General features: G+C 38.8%; 1 protein-coding gene across 1 annotated transcript; it reads right to left on the reverse strand.

Moving 5' to 3' along the window:
- Window positions 1-13,307: 13,307 nt before the first annotated feature.
- Window positions 13,308-14,081, reverse strand: LOC140884949 (uncharacterized). Its single transcript, XM_073291858.1, has one exon. It carries the CDS (start codon window positions 14,064-14,066, stop codon window positions 13,512-13,514), a length of 555 nt encoding a protein of 184 aa, XP_073147959.1. The 5' UTR covers window positions 14,067-14,081; the 3' UTR covers window positions 13,308-13,511.
- Between the last annotated feature and the right edge of the window lie 6,407 nt (window positions 14,082-20,488).

Here is a 20,488-nt window from a genome sequence, read left to right on the forward strand (position 1 = left end):
GCCGAGTCCCCTACACATAAATCCCTCACGCATCCTATGGTTACCCGGTCCAAAAACAAAATCTTCAAACCAAACCCACGTTTTGCCCTTGCGGTCATTCCTGACTCTACTGCATCTGAACCCACCATTTATACTTCTGCACTCAAGGACCCGCGCTGGCGTGCCGCCATGTCTGACGAGTTTGATGCTCTTATTCGCAATCACACATGGGATCTTGTTCCCTATAATGTCTCTCAAAATGTGGTCGGTTGCAAATGGGTGTTTCGGATTAAACAAAACTCGGATGGCTCTGTTGATCACTACAAGGCTCGTCTTGTTGCGAAGGGTTTTCATCAGCGTCCTGGTCTTGATTACTCGGACACTTTTAGTCCTGTGGCAAAACCCACTACTGTTCGTATTCTCCTATCTCTGGCTATCTCTAATGGGTGATCTCTTTATCAAATGGATGTTAATAATGCATTCCTGCAGGGTGATCTGACCGATTGTGTTTATATGGCGCAACCGCCTGGTTTTATTGATACTTCGCTCCTCTCCTATGATTGTAAATTGAACAAGGCAATCTATGGTCTCAAACAGGCACCGCGCGCTTGGTACACGGCGCTTCGTCAGTTTGTACTCAGTGTTGGTTTCACTTTCTCTCTTGCTGACACTTCTCTATTTGTTTTTCGCTCTGGCAGCATTACTATGTACCTTCTTGTCTATGTTGATGATCTCATTTTCACAGGAAATAATTCTGGTGCTCTCCAGACCTTCATTGATCGCCTCGGCAGTCATTTCTCTCTCAAGGATCTGGGTTCCTTATCTTATTTTTTAGGTGTGGAGGTTTCTCCCTATGAAGGGGGCCTTTGTCTATCGCAAAAAAAATATCTACTTGATGTTCTCACTCGCACGAACATGGTCGACTCCAAACCAGTTTCTACTCCGCTTGCCATGTCGACGTCTCTGCACCTGCTGGACGGTTCTCCACCTGCCGATGCTACACTATATCGTCAAACGATGGGTAGTTTGCAGTATCTATCTTTTACTCGTCCTGACATTGCCTTTGCTGTCAACAAGTTATTACAGTTCATGCACTCGCCTTCTTCCATTCACTGGGGTGCAGTTAAACGACTCCTACGCTACTTAAATGGTACACGCTCCTATGGTCTACTTCTTCGGAAAAGTTCCTCTTTGCTTTTGCATGCCTTACTGTGATGCGGATTGGGCTGGTGATCTTGATGATCGCACTTCCACTGGTGCATATATTGTGTTCTTGGGCTCTACTCCTATCTCCTGGAGCTCCAAAAAGCAAGGAACTGTTGCTCGCTCTTCTACTGAGGCTGAATATCGTGCCATTGCATCTACCGCTGCCGAAATCCAATGGGTTCGCTCGCTTCTTCAAGAACTTGGGGTTGATGTTGGGTTCTATCCAGTGTCTATATACTGTGACAACATTGGGGCTACGTATCTCTGTGCTAATCCCGTTTTCCACTTCCGAATGAAACATATTACCTTGGATTACCACTTTGTTTGGGAGCTGGTTTAGAGTAATCAAATTCGATGTTCTCATATCTCTTCTTCTGACCAGCTGGCTGATGCTCTCACAAAGCCGCTTCCCAATACACGCCTACGTTTACTTTGTTCCAAGATTGGTGTCTCTATGAGCTCACCATCTTGAGGGGGCCTATTGGAATATATTCTATATCTTGGAATATATTCTATATTATCTTTTGTATATTTTGTAATTATATTTTTCCTTTTATCTCTTAGGTCTTTTAGTTGTATATAAATATTCTTGTATTCATTCTTGGGAATATATCACAGAAATATTATTCCATCAGTTTCTACATCTGATAGTTTCACAAGTATGTTCTATAATCATACATGTTTTAACATATGAATCCACTAATTTTACAAGTATGTTCTATAATCGCACATGTTATAACATATGGATCCATTAATTTTACAAGTATGTTCTAGAATCATACATGATTTAACATATGAATCCGCTAATTTCACAAATATGTTCTATATGATTATACATATTTTGACATGAGAATCAACTAATTTCACGATTATGTTATAAGATTATACATGTTTTGACATAGGAATCAACTGATTTCACGATTATGTTATATGATTATACATGTTTTGACATAGGAATCAACTGATTTCACGATTATGTTATATGATTATATATATTTTAAGATATGAATCCATTAATTTCACGATTATGTTATATGATTATACATGTTTTGACATATGAATCAACCGATTTCACGATTATGTTATATGATTATACATAATTTTTGACATAAATCCATTAATTTCACGATTATGTATATGATTATACATGTGTTGACACATGGATCAACTGATTTTACGATTATGTTATATGATTATACATATTTTAAGATATGAATCCACTAATTTCACGATCATGTTATATAATTATATGAATATACATGTTTTATCGTAAGAAAATTCTCCATGGTCTACCAAGAGCTCCCATGGTCTACCAATAGCTCTCCATGGTCGACCATGGTCTACCATGAGAGCTCTTGATTGACATGGAGATTTCTCTATGATAGACCATGGTCGACCATGGAGATTTTTTGGTAGACCATGGAGATTTGTCTTGGTAGACCAAGACTATCGATATTATGTTATATATTGATACATATTTTAACATACAAATCAACTTATTTCACGAGTATATTATATAATAATACATGTTTAAACATTCAAATACACTAATTCACGATTACGTTATATAATGTTACATGTTTTTGAAAATAAATACAATACACGAGTATGATATATAATGATACATGTTTTTAAAAAAATCACTAAATCTACTCGCTTATACCTTTTGCTAAATTCACCAATCGAAGCAATTCTATATAGTTCACCTTTTAAATTCTCAAGAAGAAAAATATCATCATCTAATGGAATAGCAACAAACTTTGCATTAGACCCTATATTCCATTTATATACGTTGTTTTCACTCGTTTCACATCTACCATTGAAATTAACAACGATAACTGTAGTGACCCGCACCATGATCACCTACTAATCAGAAGCTTAAGCATGCATTTAACTTAAATAAATAAATCAGAAATTAAACAGCGGAAAACTTAAACAACAATAAAATATTGTTTACAACTATATCGAATAAAATCCAGTGTATTAACCCAAATAAAACTGAAACAAAATCCTAGACAATAATCTTGCTGGTCCTTCATCGCCTAAGCTCTCTTGGAACCACCCGCCTCATCCAGCCGCAGACCTTCCCCATGGAATAGGGTGTCCAGATACAACAAAGTACGGGACGTGAGCATGATAAGCTCAGTACGAGAGTATGAGTATACGGTGTTATGTGTGCATGTATGCAAGTGAACTGGGTACCAAGACTCTCAGGTCAAGAAATAAGCTCAAAGACCGGGCCCAGGGTATATAGCACGCTACGCCGTCGCATCAGGAGGTGGCTCATATACCCAGTGGATAATGGTGACCTGATACTAGTACATGTGTCCAACCATCACGGTGACCTGACACAAGACTTACGTATCCAACCATCCACAAACTCGTAGGGTGAGCGCCCTACTACAGGATACCTCTAAGATAGAAGCTCAATATGCTCATGTATGCAACATACAATCATGACATGCTGTATATAAAGGCATATAAACATGCAATCACATAATACATGCATACTCAATCTGGATATCTCGAATAATACTTCCGTACCTCATAAACTAGGCAAGCTAGACCAGTACTATGTCCAAGCCTATAATCCGCACTACAATGCAAAGTACTCATGCATTATAATCTTATTCTAAAAGCCTTAACTACGCTATAGCATACTCCCTATTTACTATAAGGAGCCAGAGCTATACCTGCGTCCGTCGTCAGCCCGCTGATGACGACTGCCCCAGAACTTGGGCACCGCTCCGCCGCAACCCCGGAGCACCTAGACAAACTCCGAAACAAGCCTAGGAAGGCTGGAAACACCCCAAAACCCCTAGAATACACTAAAGACAAAGAGAGAAAAGATGATTTGGTGTGAAAAATGAGGCTCTCGGATGGCCTATTTATAGGCGAAGTTCGGACGGTCCGAACTGCCACTTGTCCGAGCCTTTAAGACATCTATCTCTGCTGAGTTCGGACGGTCCAAACTCGGGTTTGGAGGGCCCGAACTGTTTGGAGGGCCTGAAGTGGTTCGGAGGGCCCGAAATAGTCCGTGAGCTCCGAACTGTTTTGGTCCTTCCAAAGTCATTTTTGGACCCCCGGGACCTACCCCACCATTTTCGGATGTTCCGGATCTGATTTTCCACTTATTTTCACCAAATAAGGACTTTTTAAACATGTTTTGACACTTTTAAAATTATATGTCATTTTCTAACATGTTTAAAGTCACTTAATCTTGTAAAATGGAACCGGGCTACTACATTCTCCCCCTACTTAAGATATTTTGTTTTAGAACAAATCTTAAGTACTGAATGCAGCAAAACACTGAATAAACATCTTTTATTCAAACTGATTCATTTTACAAGTTACAATCTGAAAATACCACAATTGAAAATAGCTCTGGATAATCTGTACGCAAACAACTCTCAAGTTCCCAAGTGGCCTCCTCAGTGCCTCGGCGCTGCCACTGAACTAGAACAAGAGGAATGGTTTTGTTGCATAACACTTTATCCTTATGACCTATGATACGCAAAGGTCTCTCCACGTAGGTCAAATCTGAGTCCAAATGTACTTCATACGGCTGTAAGATATGAGACTCATCTGCCACATACCGTCGCAATAGTGACACATGGAACACGTCGTGGATTTTTTACAAATACGGCGGTAACGCCAACCTGTAAGCCAGATCTCCAACACTTTCCAGAATCTCGAATGGACCAATGTACCTAGGAGATAGCTTACCCTTGAAACCGAATCTCAAAATCCTTCGAAATGGCGAGACTTTTAAGAATACTTTCTCACCCACCTCAAACTGAAAAGGTCTGCGCTTAACATTTGCATAGCTAGCCTATCGATCCTGCGGAACCTTAATTCTCTTCTTGATCTGTCCAACAATATCAATAGCCTGCTGGACTAACTCTGGTCCCTCAACCTGTCGCTCCCCCACTTTTTTCCAGAATAGTGGAGTACGACATCGTCGCCCGTACAACGCCTTAAACGGAGTCATCCCAATACTGCAATGATAACTGTTGTTGTACGCGAACTCAATCAATGGCAACTGATCTTGCCATGCTGGACCAAAATCCATAGAACATGCTCGTAACATGTCTTCAAGAGTACGGATCATGCGCTCTGACTGCCCGTCAGTCTCTAGGTAATATGATGTACTCAAGCTAAGAGTAGTACCCATAGCGCGCTGAAGACTCCCCCAAAACCTGGAAGTAAACATTGGATCTCGATCGCTGACTATGCTCACAGGCACTCTGTGCAATCGAACAATTTCCTGGATGTACAACCGTGCCATCCTATCAAAACTGTAGTCCCGATTATAAGGAATGAAATGTGCTGATTTGGTGAGTCGGTCCACCACAACCCAGATAGAATCACAATTCCTCGAGCTCACCGGTAAATGGGTCACGAAGTCCATCGTGATCAACTCCCATTTCCACTCAGGAATAGGTAAACTGTGAAGCAACCCTCCAGGTCTTCGGTGCTCTGCCTTGACCTGCCGATACACCAAACATCTAGAAACATATAGATACACACTCCTCTTCATTCCTTTCCACCAGAACCTAGTACGCAAATCCTTATACATCTTGTTGCTCCCCAGATGAATACTCAACTTAGAACGATGAGCCTGGGATAAAATCTCCTCCCTCAGAGTATCATCCTCCAAAACAACAATACGGCCAGATAAACAAAGAAAACCATCTGACTGATAGTGGAATATAGACGAACTATTATCCCTGGCTAAACGAGCCAAACGCTGGGTCTTCGGATCAGCCATCTGAGCGTCTTGAATCCGAGAATACAAAGCAGGCTCAGACAAGATCACAAACATCTGGATACTCTGCATACCTTTCTTATGCTTGAAGGTATAACCTGAAGAACAACAATCTTCAACTGCACTTTCCACAGAACAAGTCTGAAGTGCAGACACTCACACCTTGCGACTTAAAGCATCAGTAGTGAGATTAGCAGCTCCTGGATGATATTTAATTTCACATTCATAATCCTTAAGCAAATCCATCCAACGTCTCCGTCTCATGTTCAACTCTGCCTGAGTGAACAAATATTTGAGACTCTTATGGTCTGTGAAGATCTCAAATCTCTCGCCATAGAGATAATGACGCCAGATCTTCAACGCAAAAACAATAGCTGCTAACTCAAGATCATGCACTGGGTAGTTATTCTCGTGAACTTACAACTGTCTAGAGGCGTATGCAATCACATGCCCATTCTGAGTCAGAACACATCCCAGTCCCTAAAGGGAAGCATCCGTGTACACTACATACCCTCCAGATCCAGACGGCAAAGCCAACACCGGCGCAGAAGTCAACCGTCTACGAAGTTCACAGAAATTCTCCTCACATTCTGAAGACCACTCAAAATTCACGCCCTTCCAAGTAAGTTGTGTCAGGGGTCGAGCTAGCTGCGAGAAATTCGCGATAAATCGACGATAATATCCTGCTAGAGCCAAAAAACTACGGATCTCAGCTACTGTCGTCGGACGCGATCAGTTCATTACTGCCTCAATCTTGCTTGGATCAACAGACACTCCATCTCTGTATATAATGTGGCCAAGAAATACCACCTGATCCAGCCAGAACTCACACTTACTCAGCTTGGCGTACAATTGTCTATCCCTCAGAGTCTGCAACACAAGCCTCAAATGATATGCGTGCTCATTCACATCATGTGAGTACACCAAGATATCATCGATAAATACAACGACAAACTTGTCTAAAAATTCTCGAAACACTCGATTCATTAGATCCATGAATACAGTTGGTGCATTAGTCAACCCAAATGGCATTACTAGAAACTCATAATGCCCATACCTGGTCCTGAATGCTGTCTTGGCTATATCCTGATCTCGGACTCTCATCTGATGATATCCAGATCTCAAATCAATCTTCGAGTAAACCGAAGTACCCTGCAACTGATCAAACAGATCATCTATATGAGGCAAAGGATACTTATTCTTGATTGTTACTCTATTCAACTGGCGATAGTCAACGCACAGACGCATAGACCCATCCTTTTTCTTCACGAACAGAACAGGTGTTCCCCAAGGAGAAACACTAGGACAAATGTAACCCTTGTCTAATAGATCCTGAAGCTGCTGCTTCAACTCTCGCATCTCTGACGGAGCCAAATGATACGGTGCTCAAAAAATAGGCGAAGTCCTTGGCATCAGTTCTATGCCAAACTCAACTTCGCGCACTGGAGGAAATCCTGGAATCTCATCTGGAAATACACCTGGAAATTCATTCACAATAGGAATAACTTCTATACCAACACTTCCGGCGAATGTATCAACTGCATAGATGAGGTAGCCTTCCGCGCCAGATTCCAAAGCTCGACAAGCTTTCAAAGCTGATACCAATGGCATCTGAGGTCGCGCTCCCTCACCATAAAATAACCAGCTATCATCGCCAACCGGATGAAATTTTACCAATCTCTGGTAACAATCCACTGAAACTCGGTATGTAGTTAACACATCAATTCCCAAAATGCAATCAAAATCCTCCATTGCTAATATCATGAGATTCACTATCAAGACATTCCCTTCGAACTCTAAAGGGCAACCCATCACTAGACGCTTAGCCGACGCAGACTGACTCGTTGGAGTAGAAACAACAACCACTGTGTCTAGTGAAATGTATGGAAACTTATATCTCTTAACAAAGCATGCATATATGAAAGAATGAGATGCACCAGTGTCAATGAGTGCAAAATCAGGTATATCAAATAACAAGAACGTACCCGCTATAACTTTCTCATTCTCATCCACCGCCTGATCATGCCTCAAGGCGAACACTTGGCTGGAAGTACGAGGTTTCAAATTAGACCCCCCTGTCGACTGTCCCTATGGCCTCTGCTGCACTGAAGCCTGAGAACCAGAACCTGAGCCAAAACCAGCTCCCCCGGCCTGTGGACAATCCTTTTTCAGGTGGCCAATTTCTCCACATCGAAAGCACGCCCCTGAAACATTCCGGCACCTGTTGGCAGGATGATTCCCACCACAATGCTTACAAGGACCTTGATTCTTTCTGCCGAAATGCATCACCTCTTTGGATCCTGAGGAAGAAGAAAGAGAACCAGACTTCTTGAACGACTGAGCACGGGGACCCAAAGAACTCGCGGGTCTAGATGAGTAGAAGGATCTGTTACGGCGGATTCTGTCCTCTGCCTGGTGACATCGACTCACTAATCCTTCGTAAGTCATGTCATCTCCCATAGCAAATCGGTCATGAATCTCGGGATTAAGGCCCTGAAGGAACAGATTATACTTCGCCTCCGTGCTATCAGAAATCTGGGGGCAATAGGGCAGTAACTCAAAGAACTTCAACTGGTACTCATCGATCGACATCGATCCCTGCCGTAAACTCAGCAAATCACTTGTCTTCGTGTGTCGGAGAGCAGGAGGAAAATATAGCTTATGAAAAATCGTGCGGAACTCATCCCAGGTAGTAACTCCTCGGGCTGCAATAAAAGGCGCAGAAGTAGAATTCCACCACTTCCGAGCTCGTCCTTCGACCAGGAAATCAAGAGTCTCCATCCGCTGCTCCTCAGTACATCGAAACTCTCGAAAACAAACTTCCATACGTCGTAGCCAGTTTCCCGCATCCTCCAGTTACTCTCCTCCGATTAAAGGGTTCGGACCCATCTGCATAAACCTTTGCATGCTGAAATGCCTGCGATCATCATGGCGATGGTGATGACGGCCCCGACAATGCTACCGATCGTTCTGATCCTCCCAGTGTCCACCTACGCTGCCGTGACTACTCTCGTCACCATGACCCGCCATCTACATGATGATTAAAGGTTATACCTAATTCAAACAATCTAGATCCCAAGATTACTATGCATGCTCTGATACCATAAATGTAGTGACCCGCACCGTGATCACCTACTAATCAGAAGCTTAAGCATGCATTTAACTTAAATAAATAAATCAGAAATTAAACAGCGGAAAACTTAAACAAAAATAAAATATTGTTCACAACCATATCGAATAAAATCCAGTGTATTAACCCAAATACAAATGAAACAAAATCCTAGACAATAATCTTGCTGGTCCTCCATCGCCTAAGCTCTCCTGGAACCACCCGCCTCATCCAGCCGCAGACCTGCCCCATGGAATAGGGTGTCCAGATACAACAAAGTACGGGACGTGAGCATGATAAGCTCAGTACGAGAGTATGAGTATACGGTGTTATGTGTGCATGTATGCAAGTGAAATGGGTACCAAGACTCTCAGGTCAAGAAACAAGCTCAAAGACCGGGCCCAGGGTATATAGCACGCTGCGTCGTCGCATCAGGAGATGACTCATATACCCAGTGGATAATGGTGACCTGATACTAGTACATGTATCCAACCATCACGGTGACCTGACACAAGATTTACGTATCCAACCATCCACAAACTCGTAGGGTGAGCGCCCTACTACAGGATACCTCTAAGGTAAAAGCTCAATATGCTCATGTATGCAACATACAGTCATGACATGCTGTATATAAAGGCATATAAACATGCAATCACATAATCCATGCAAACACATAATACATGCATACTCAATCTGGATATCTCGAATAATATTTCCGTACCTCATAAACTAGGCAAACTAGACCAGCACTATGTCCAAGCCTATAATCCGCACTACAATGCAAAGTACTCATGCATTATAATCTTATTCTAAAAGCCTTAACTATGCTATAGCATACTCCCTATTTACTATAAGAAGACAGAGCTATACCTGCGTCCGTCGTCAGCCCGCTGATGACGACTGCCCCAGAACTTGGGCACCGCTCCGCCGCAACCCCGGAGCACCTGGCCAACCTCCGGACCAAGCCTAGGAAGGCTGGAAACACCCCAAAACCCCTAAAATACACTAAATACAGAGAGAGAAAAGATTATTTGGTGTGAAATATGAGGCTCTCGGATGGCCTATTTATAGGCGAAGTTCGGACGGTCCGAACTGGTTCGGACGGTCCGAACTGCCACTTATCCGAGCCTTTAAGACATCTGTCTCTGCTGAGTTTGGACGGTCCGAACTCGGGTTCGGAGGGCCCGAACTGTTTGGAGGGCCCGAAGTGGTTCGGAGGGCCCGAACTGGTCCGTGAGCTCCGAACTATTTTGGTCCTTCCGAAGTCATTTTTGGACCCCTGGGATCTACCCCACCATTTTCGGACGTTCCGGATCTGATTTTCCACTTATTTTCACCAAATAAGGACTCCATAAACATGTTTTGACACTTTTAAAATTATATGTCATTTTCTAACATGTTTAAAGTCACTTAATCTTGTAAAATGGAACCGGGCTACTACAATAACTGTAGGCATAACCTACAAAATTCACAAAATTTATGAGAATCAGACTATTTTAATCAGTAAAAAATAACAATAAATCTCCATAGTCTAACATGGTCGACCCAGAAATCTCCATGGTCTACCCAGAACTCTATTGGTCGACCAAAAATATCTCCAGCGCTACAGATCGTTAATAAAATTAAACTCAACTTATCCAACACATCATTTTTTGTTCAACACTTGCTAAATGAAAAAAAATGACTTGGAGATCGGACTAATGCTTACTTTCAACAAAAAAAAAAAGGAGAAAACTTACTTGGGTTTGTAGTGAGATAAGTTTTTGTTTTTCTTCAAAGACAGATGAATGAGAAATAAACGATATTTGGAATAGATTATATCTACTTCACAGCTCAATGATCGAAATGGATATAATGTAGGAGCAGCCAGGTGAAGAGAAGAACGAAGAAGAGGACCTGTATTTCTTGCGGGAAAAATAGGGCCACTTGCGGAAAGAATCAAATAAACTGATAGGGATTGTTAATTAGTTTAACTAATTAATATTAGATTTTAATTATAAGTTAAATGAATCAACTCCTTTTTTCTAAAAAAAAAAAAAAGTCAAATTCCCTTTTTAAAAAATATTCTAAAAACTAATCCTACTTTTTTAACTGGCCCCCTCCTTCCGACCAACGAAGAATGAATCGACCCACCAAATTTTTTTAAAACCAAATTAATTTTTGTGAAAACCGATTACATGGAATATATATTTATATATATATATATATATATATATATATTAACTAAACCCATGGGCACCTACATGAGCGATTGACGTGACACCTTGTACATCCAATCACTGATTGTCACGTCAACCGTTGCCCATGTAGGTGCCCCGTGCCCATGGTGGTTGTCCATTATATCAAAAACTATATATATTATATATATAGATAATAGAATAACTAAATTACTTCGGGATTATTTCCAAAAGATTATGCTTTTGTAGAAGTGATTAAATTTATAGATTATAAAAAAGTTAAAAAAAATCACTTTTTTTATTATAGTGAAAATCTAAAAATCAAAGTTGGGCAGTGTTTGATAAATAAGTTATTATAGTGATTTTAACATTGACTTTTTTTATTAGAATCACTTTTGAATTTTTTTTGGAGAATCATAATCATCATATGACTAGTTTAGGAATTTCAATTAAGAGTGCCTTTGGTTACGGAAGCCAACCAAAGAAAATTACTTATTTTTTTAAAAAAATGTTTTTCTTAAAAATTTAGGCATTTGGTTACAACGGGCGTTTTTAAAAAAGCACGTATTTAAGTTCAAATAAGCGTCTTTTTAAAAAAATTATAAGTTTTGGTTTTTTGGCTCCTGCTTCTGTTTGTATTTAAAACATAACTTTTTCCACATTTATCCAAACGCTAAAATCGTTTCTTCTTTTTTTAAAACACTTTAAAAAATTGGACTTATTTAAGCGTTTTTTTTAAGTCAGTGACTTTTGTATCCAAACTGACCCTAAGCTAAACATAACCTAACACATAATTTGGGTTTAAGAAACATAAAAAATGATTTTTTTAAGTCAAAATCTAACAATCACTTTTTTTAGTGATTGCAAACACTCCTTTAGTTTCTTCTTAATTATTTATCGTTTGAAATTTTTTTTAATTAAAGTTCATCAAATAATATTATTATAATTTCAATATAATAAAATTTTTTTGCCCAATCAATATGATAATATTTGATATGACACTGAAATGTTTTTATAATTTTCAAAATATCCTCTGATCATCTAATTTATATGGGGAAATTTATGATAAATCTCCAACAGTAAACAAAAGTTTGTTGTTAATCTCTGTGTCATAACTTGTGATTTTTAAATCCCTGACAAATGTCTGTTATGTGTTTGGACTCCCTAATTGAGGTCAAATTAACAGATTGCACTCAAATAATTTGTAAACTCATTTATACTCCTTTGAACAATAAAATAGTTTTTTTTAATAATAAGTATTCTATTCTTCCAATTCCAACGTCTCCCCTATCTGTCTTTTCCTTTGTCTTGAACCCTAAACACAATTTTTCGTTGACCGTGATGTAAATTTTTTCTGAGTTCAATAGCCTCGGACGAAAGAAATTTATAGAGAAGAAGCGCGGAATTTTGAAAATCGTTTTGAAGCGCCATTGAAACAAATAGCTCAAGATATTATTTTTTTGCTGCAAAATTAAGTTTTTTTGAGCTGAAATTCTTTTTATGATCGGTTTTGTTTAATATTTTCCAATTGAATAACTATTTGAGTTTTTAGAATGTACGAAAGTGTTTATGTTTGAGCTCAATATCTCGTGTGTATTTTATAGATTGGATGTCCAATATTTAGGTTTTACTGATGTGAGTGGGTCTGTGGTTCATCCATTATAATTGTAGAATCATTATCTGAAATTCGTTAACGTTCTCAATTTTAACGATTTAATTGCCAAATTTTATGGTTTAGTACTGGATTGAAACATTTATATGTAAAATATATATTCTATTAAAATCTGGTGGCTGCAAGTGTGATTCTTTAACATTTTTTGGTATGAAAGTCGTAGACGCGACGAAGAAGAAAAAATTGTCGTAGGTGAAGACGGATATAAAACCCAATAAAGATGAAAGTTTATTTTTCGAAATATGTTATAATCTTGAAAATCGACCAAAATATCGTTTTTTTCCGCAAATATTTGAGGATTTCTACGTTTTGATGTTAATTTTTTGTGTCTTTTTTTGGAATTTCTGATTGTGTCTATTTGTCACAAATTTTAACAAATTTTGCCTTCTCGTGTTGCCACATTGTTTCATCGAACAGGCGAATTATATCTCGTAATCAATCAAAATAGTACAACAATAGCATACAAGAAGATTAAATATTACAAAGTTTTATCCTTTTAAAAAATATAAATCAAAATCTCACAATTTTATGTCACCATATTTGGTAGCTAGCTAGCTAGTTCCATCGGATCAAATTCTGGGTGGTTTGCCGCACGATCCATCATGACTTGGCAAAGACCTCTAATCGCGATTTATTTTCCTGATCAATTACATCAAGAAACACAGGATCAACGATCACGTGACTGTCCACGTGCACCTTGAACTTGTGGTCCCACCACATCACCTTCGCCGCCCCTTTGATGTCCACCGTCGACTCCAGAACCATCTCCCGCTGCCCCACATCGGACATGAACTTTTTCCCGTGTTGAGCCAGCTGGAGCCCGCTCAGCCGAGCCGGCAGCCGGAGCAGCTGGCAGGAACGAGGAGGCTGTGAGCCTGCCTGGACGGGAGCCGAGCCCAGGAGGGATCCGGCGTAGAATATGGACATAGTGGTGTCCGGGTAATTTATGGAGACCACATTGGGGTTCGTCACGTGAACGGTGAGGATCGTCTCGGCGTCGAGGGCCGGGAAATTGAGCTTGAATGAGGTGAGATTGATGGATACCAGGTGGAAAGTGGGGTCGCGAGGCTTCGCCGTCATCACCAGCGCCGTGGCGGCCGCCGCCGCCGCCCCCACCAGGGCGGAGCCCCAGCAGAATTTCCGCTCTTTGCCCATGAAATTGGTGAGGAGTTGGGCGTGAATTGAGCAAGTATATTGGTTTGGGGGGGTTTTGGTTAAATGACGAAGAAGACCTTGGAGGTCTGTTTTGGCGTGGATTTAGTTTGGGGTATTTTTGGTATCTCCGAAAACCTTACTGTGGGTCGGTGTTAAGTTAAGTTAGGTCCAAATACCTAACTACGTATTCCAAACGTTTTTCTTGTTTGTGTTCATTAGCTTTTTGCTTGAATTAATTAGGTACAAGTAAACGCCTTTTACATAATATCTCAACTTAAATTTGAGATATAGATGAATTATAATAAGGTTTCTACGGTTCAAAATTTTCCTAAATTGATACTAAAAAATTTACAAACTTGGGAATCTGAAAGAAAATTTAAAGGAGGTCCTCGGTCGGTGAAATTGTCAAAATCTTGATTGGGAAAAATTCATGAAGGGATTCGTTGATGCAGACCCAAACTCCATATATGATGTTAATTCATTGTTTTAAATTGAGATGCAAAATAAATGAAATGTTAATTTATTTTGGTTGGAAAGTGGCCGGCGCTTGCCAGGATTGAAATGGGTGCAACCTTATATCTAATTTGACCCCAAAATTAGTCGATTAGTCATTATGATTTAAATAGTTTTTTGCCATATCTAAAAATTAGTGATTATGAATTTTTCAATTTTAAAAAATAAATGATTATTGATTTTTTTTTTCTTTTTAATTTATAGATGACTTAGAGTCAACTGATTACGAGTAAGGAGATTTGGGTTGAATTGACGTTAAGGGTAGAATTCGACGAAATCAAGACTAGTTCGCATAGTTCATGGCAGGTGAAATTTTGATAACTTTGTTGATGAGCCAAATCATGAAGTATGATTATCCTGAAGATTTGGACTGAAAAGTCATCGTGGTGCGGCGACTCAAGGGGTTTTGTCTACCGGAAGGGATCTTATGGTGGCGGTATGGGAAAAAAACTGAGGGACGTAATTTTAAAGCTTTTTTTAGAAGGAAAAAAATATTTTTTTCCGGATTAAATTGAGGTGCTCTCGTTTAATGTTTTTATTTAAATTTCCAAGTTTCGTATATTAAAATAAAAAAAATTAAAATAAAAGTGGAAGCAGCTTAGCTAACGCCTGCACGAAGGTGTACTGTAGGTGCGTGACGTGTGTCTGTGTGTTATATACACACACATATATAAAACAATTTTTGTTTGCATCCAAAAAATTAAAATGCATTATTTGATATTATTTAATTCTCTCAGACTCTTAGTATAGTTAAAAATAATGACGAAATTTAAAGTTTACTTGAAAATTAGATTAATGGCTGACATAACATATATATAATACAATTTTTATATGCATCCAAACAATCGAAATGTATTATATGATAGATTTATGGGGTAATTATTTTAAAATACTTAAACCTAAACATAAATTTCTTCTAACTCCCTACATTCAAATTTTTTAGTTTGCACTCCCTAGTGGTCCCAATTTTGATTAAACAAGTATTCAACCAATCTTTTGTACTTTGGCGTTGTTTTACCTATCGAACCAGTTCATGTCGTGAAGAACTATTGGTTGCGCAAGGTTTCCAGCCTATATACTTTAGATTAGGGTCCAACATGCTTCCGTAAAGTAAATCAAATTTAAATACCTCTTTGACCATAATGTCGTCGGGTCATACCTGCCGAGTTTTACGAAGTGCTCCTCACACTCCAACCACGTAGTCGCAACAGATGGTTTCTGCACAAGCTCCTTCAACGACACCCAGCACAGCCTTAATTCGTTTTCTACCTTAAGGCGTATGGTATATAAATTTAATTATAAAATATGAACATGAAAGAACAAGAGACTTTAGAAAAATTATTCAGACATAATATTATTACATAAATCAACTCCTTTGAAGAGGAGAAGACAACTTGTTTAGCTACTCATAGTAGCCTCGTTCTTGAAATACATAAACAAAAACTTATTACAATATAAAGAGAAATATTACAACAATTTTATTCGTAAGAAAACTGAAGGGAATGATCGATGTCTTCAGCTTCCTCAAATGCCTGTATTTATAGCTGTAGTTCCACTCGTTTCACCGAGAAACTTCAGGAAATCTTACAGCTGTCTTGTATTACTTTATGCCATTATTGATGACATCTTTTACTAGTGGAAGAGGCAGCTGTCTTGAATTTTTTATGCCATTATTGATGGCATCTTTTACTAGTGGAGGAATCACATGCCTGCCACTTTCTTTTGGCTTTATTCTCCTCACATGCCTGCTTTATTGTTGTCGGGGAATCTTTTGCTTTTGAAGTAGACCCCTGTGAAAACGCATCTTTGGTGGTCCTTGTCCACCTTTGCTTGTCTCGGAAAAATCCTTTCGATCCGTTCGGGGTCTAAAGGTTTTTCCAAATTCTGGCTCCTTCTGATTTGGGCATTCTGGGCAGATATTCTCTAACCATCGTCCAATATGAGCCATGTTACAAAATTTTCGACGAGTTTCTTTACTCCCCGGCAGCTTGTTGTTCCACAAAAGATTTCTCTTCTTTTCGAAGAGTTCTTCCGCAAATGCTGTAGTTTTTCCTGTCATTGTGTTCAACAGGAACGATCCGTTCACAGAATTCTGATAAAATTTGAATGGAAACTTGACTTTGTCCATCTCAGTAAGACAGACCCAAATACCCCATGCCCTTCTAGTTGAGATCTCATTTTCCCCGAAAGTGGACACCAAGGGTATTTCTTCAGTTTTAGGATCCTTGATAAATTTATGACTGTTTATATCAGGTCTCCTTAGCTTGATAAAATGAAAGGGTTCGTGTAATCCTTTCACTGTTGGTTCTGGAGCTGCACTGAAAAAATATAACTCAAGCACATCTCCTCTGGACAAATGATCATTATTTGCCCATGTTTCTTGGACTGCTTCCTAAATCCATTTTGGTAACTGTGATATCTCCAGAAAGTTTGGTGACGTTGTATAAACTGAGGCCAAAGCCCCAAATTCATACCAGAGTTTTACATCTTTAGGATTGACATTGTTTTTTAGCCAAACCCTTGGATATATTCCTGCAACATCAACCCTGCAAGTGTTCGGGTTGATTTCATTCCTTGTATTCAATTTCTTCCACTTCTGTTGATAAACCTGGAATGGAGAAATAATAGATGGATTAGTATCAATCTTAGATTTGCCCTTGTCAGTGTTGGGTCTAAGATTGATCTCTTCCTCTTTTACCCCAGAGGCGGAGGGTTGACTTGATGAGTTATCCTCATCAGTTGTTGCTTCATCCAGATCATCAAAGGCTGATGATAGATTAGCTCTTGTTTCTTGAGTTTTAGATTCATCAACATCTTGTTTCATAACCGGTGGTTGTATTTCTTGTTCTTGTAAAACCAATGGTTTTAGTATATCTTGTTTATGAGAAACCAATGGTTTCTCTATAGCCTTCACAATTAGCCCTTGAATAGCAGCCCATAGTTGTGTTTGAGCTTGCATACATCCTGTAATTCGATTAGATACTTTGATCCGATCAGCTTGTTGTAACCTGCCGGCCATTTCAGCATTAATCGCTAACTGGTTGAACTCGTTTTGAAGCAACCCAAGGTGTTCCCTGAGATGCCTCTGCATTTTCAGGATGGAATCCACGTCACTGCCTTCCATCTCTTGTTAAAAAATCTGCAAGAATATTTTCATGAGATTTAATAATAACAATATCAAAAATATAATTTTGACATAATGCTTGCCATCTTAATAACCTAGCTTTCTCAGGTTTAGATTCAATCTTATTCTTTAGGAAAGCTTTTACCTGGGTGTTATCAACCTTCAGAGTGAATTTTTTAGCAAGTAAAAATAATGGCCATTTTTCAAAATCCCTTTTAACCGCATAAAATTCCTTCTCGTTGATATGCCATCTAATGGCCTCAGATTCTGAAAAAAGACCGCTACAGTATCTGCATGGTATTTTCCCATCTGGAGTGATTTTGGTAAGGACTGCCGCCCACCAATCGTCGCTGGCATCCGTAAATAATACCAGATCATCTTCATCTACGGGTATAGCCATTTTTGGGAGATTCTTACATATCTCTTTTAATTGGTTTACCCCTTTAGTATGGTCATCGGTCCATATAAACCTAACATCCTTTTTTAACAAAGGACTGAACACCTTTCTGTATATTGCTAGATTGTTAATGAACATCCCTGCAAAATTAACTACTCCAAGAAAACTCTGGAGTTGTTTTACATTTTTGAGTTTATCTGAAAATTTTTTTACCTTTTCCACAATATGGGGTTGTAGAATTATTCCAGTTTCATCAATCTCAATACCGAGGAATTCAATTTTCCTTGTTGCTATGACTGCTTTCTTTTCAGATAACACCAGTCTTTCTTGTTTACAAATTTTAGAGAAAACCATAAGTGTTTAACGTGTTCGTCTATATATTTTGATGCTATAAGAATATCATCAATATAAACAAACATAAAGTTGAAATAATCTTTAAAAAGGTTATCCATCTTTCTTTGAAATATTTGGGGTGCATTAGCCAATCCCATAGGCATAAATTCCCAAATATAGTGTCCTTGTGGAGTAGAGAAGGCTGTGAATTTCTTACTGCCTTCTTCCATTCTTATCTGGTAGAATCCAGACTTACAATCAAATTTTGAGAACACTTTAGCATTTCGTACACAACTAATTAGATGTTCTCTACTAGGTATGAAGTACCCGTCAAACTCCAGGATTTTATTAATACCTTGGTAGTTAATAACTAACCTGGGTTTTCCTCTTTTTATTTCACCATGATTTCTGACCAGAAAACCTGGGCTACTATATGGTGAAACTCCTTCTTTGATTAGACCAAGGTCCAAATGTTCCTTGATAATCATTCTCATATCCCTTTGATCTGTTATGTTCATCGGGATAGGCTTATATCTGACGAATTCATACTCTTTGCCTTCCTTTAGAGTAAGACTGGCTTTGAGTTGATTTCTATCCCACCATGCCAAAGGATGCTCTTTATAACTTTCTTTGAGCCTCTTTTTGACATCTTCAAGGGATACCTTATTTTCTAACTCTATATCTCTATGATTTAGAGTTACCTTGAGAAGCTCCATATCCTCTGTTTGGAGTTCTTGTTCTGTTGTTATTTTCTACATGGTTTCTCCAAACCTTCTTGGATCTTTCATTTTTGGGTGAAAAAGTTGTCCCTTATCACCACGCTGGCTACGAAATATTATCGACAATTGTCGATAAAAAGCAACTTTGAGTCTTTGAACGATAATTTTATGATCACAAATTGTAGTGAACATAAGTCTTCTTGACTCATTGTCTTGTGTGTACTTCTTAAACATTTGTAAGAAGTTATTTCCTAACAGGATATCAGCTCCTGTATCATGGAAATAGATTGGTGGTGTCTTTACCTTGTACCAAGGTGTCTGACCTGCTCCTCCTATAAGGATCTCTGCTTATTTTATTCCTTTGCAAATAATTAAAATTCTTCGAGAAAAATCTCGTCCAGCAATTTTTGGCAAATCTTCTTCACATTTTTCAGGGAAGACTCCTCTTTTTGCTGTACAAATTCCTGCTCCCGAATCAATATAAGCTGCAAAGTATTCAGCCTTATATTGTTCATACAACATCCCTATCGGAATGTATATGGAGAAAGGACTTGTTGTCATTTTTTAAAGGGATTACTAAATGGCCCTGCCATTTTTAACAGACTGTGTTGTAACTCAGTAATCCGATTAAGACTATTCACCTTTAGTCTTCCTAAGGCTTCAGAAGGTAGAGTATGGTTACTCCTTTCTACCTCTTCAATGCGATCTAGTAAATCATGTTCATGACTTACTAATTTCAACAGCTGCTTCTTCCTCTGTTTGTAAACAGAGTTCTCGAATCTGATTAAGGGATTGTCCCTTATCCAATTCTCTTGGTTTTCCATTTCGTAGAATTCTTATTGAATCCTCCAAGTCTTTTCTTTTGCCATGAACTCTATTCCTTTTTCAAGGCGTTTCCATGGTTTATGGTCCTCCAGAAACTCTAGGCCAAGAATGAGTTGATCCACTTCTTTTCCTGAAATTCCACATATTTGAACTTCCAATTCTCCAATATTTATCAATCCTTGGTAAGTTCATTTTTCATGTTGTTCCAAATAGTAAATCGAGTTACAAGGGAACTGGTTTCGATGACTTGTAATATCGAATACTATTTTCACTTCTTTCCATCCTTCTGGAGATCTAAGTTTTCCTATTATAGAAAACTTTTTTTCTTCTGGTGGAATTTCTTGAATAGGAGATTTGTCCCATCTCCTACTTGTCATTCGGTTTCCTTGAAAAGATAACCTTTGAGGTTCTATTTTAAGGTCTCTGTATAGAACCGGTCTGTCTTGGATTTGTATGTCTGTTTCATGAATTAAAGGAAACTCGATTCTTTCTGGGTATATTGCATGAGCAA

Source organism: Henckelia pumila, chromosome 2, assembly GCF_033568475.1.
Source record: "Henckelia pumila isolate YLH828 chromosome 2, ASM3356847v2, whole genome shotgun sequence".
Taxonomy (NCBI): Eukaryota; Viridiplantae; Streptophyta; class Magnoliopsida; order Lamiales; family Gesneriaceae; genus Henckelia; species Henckelia pumila.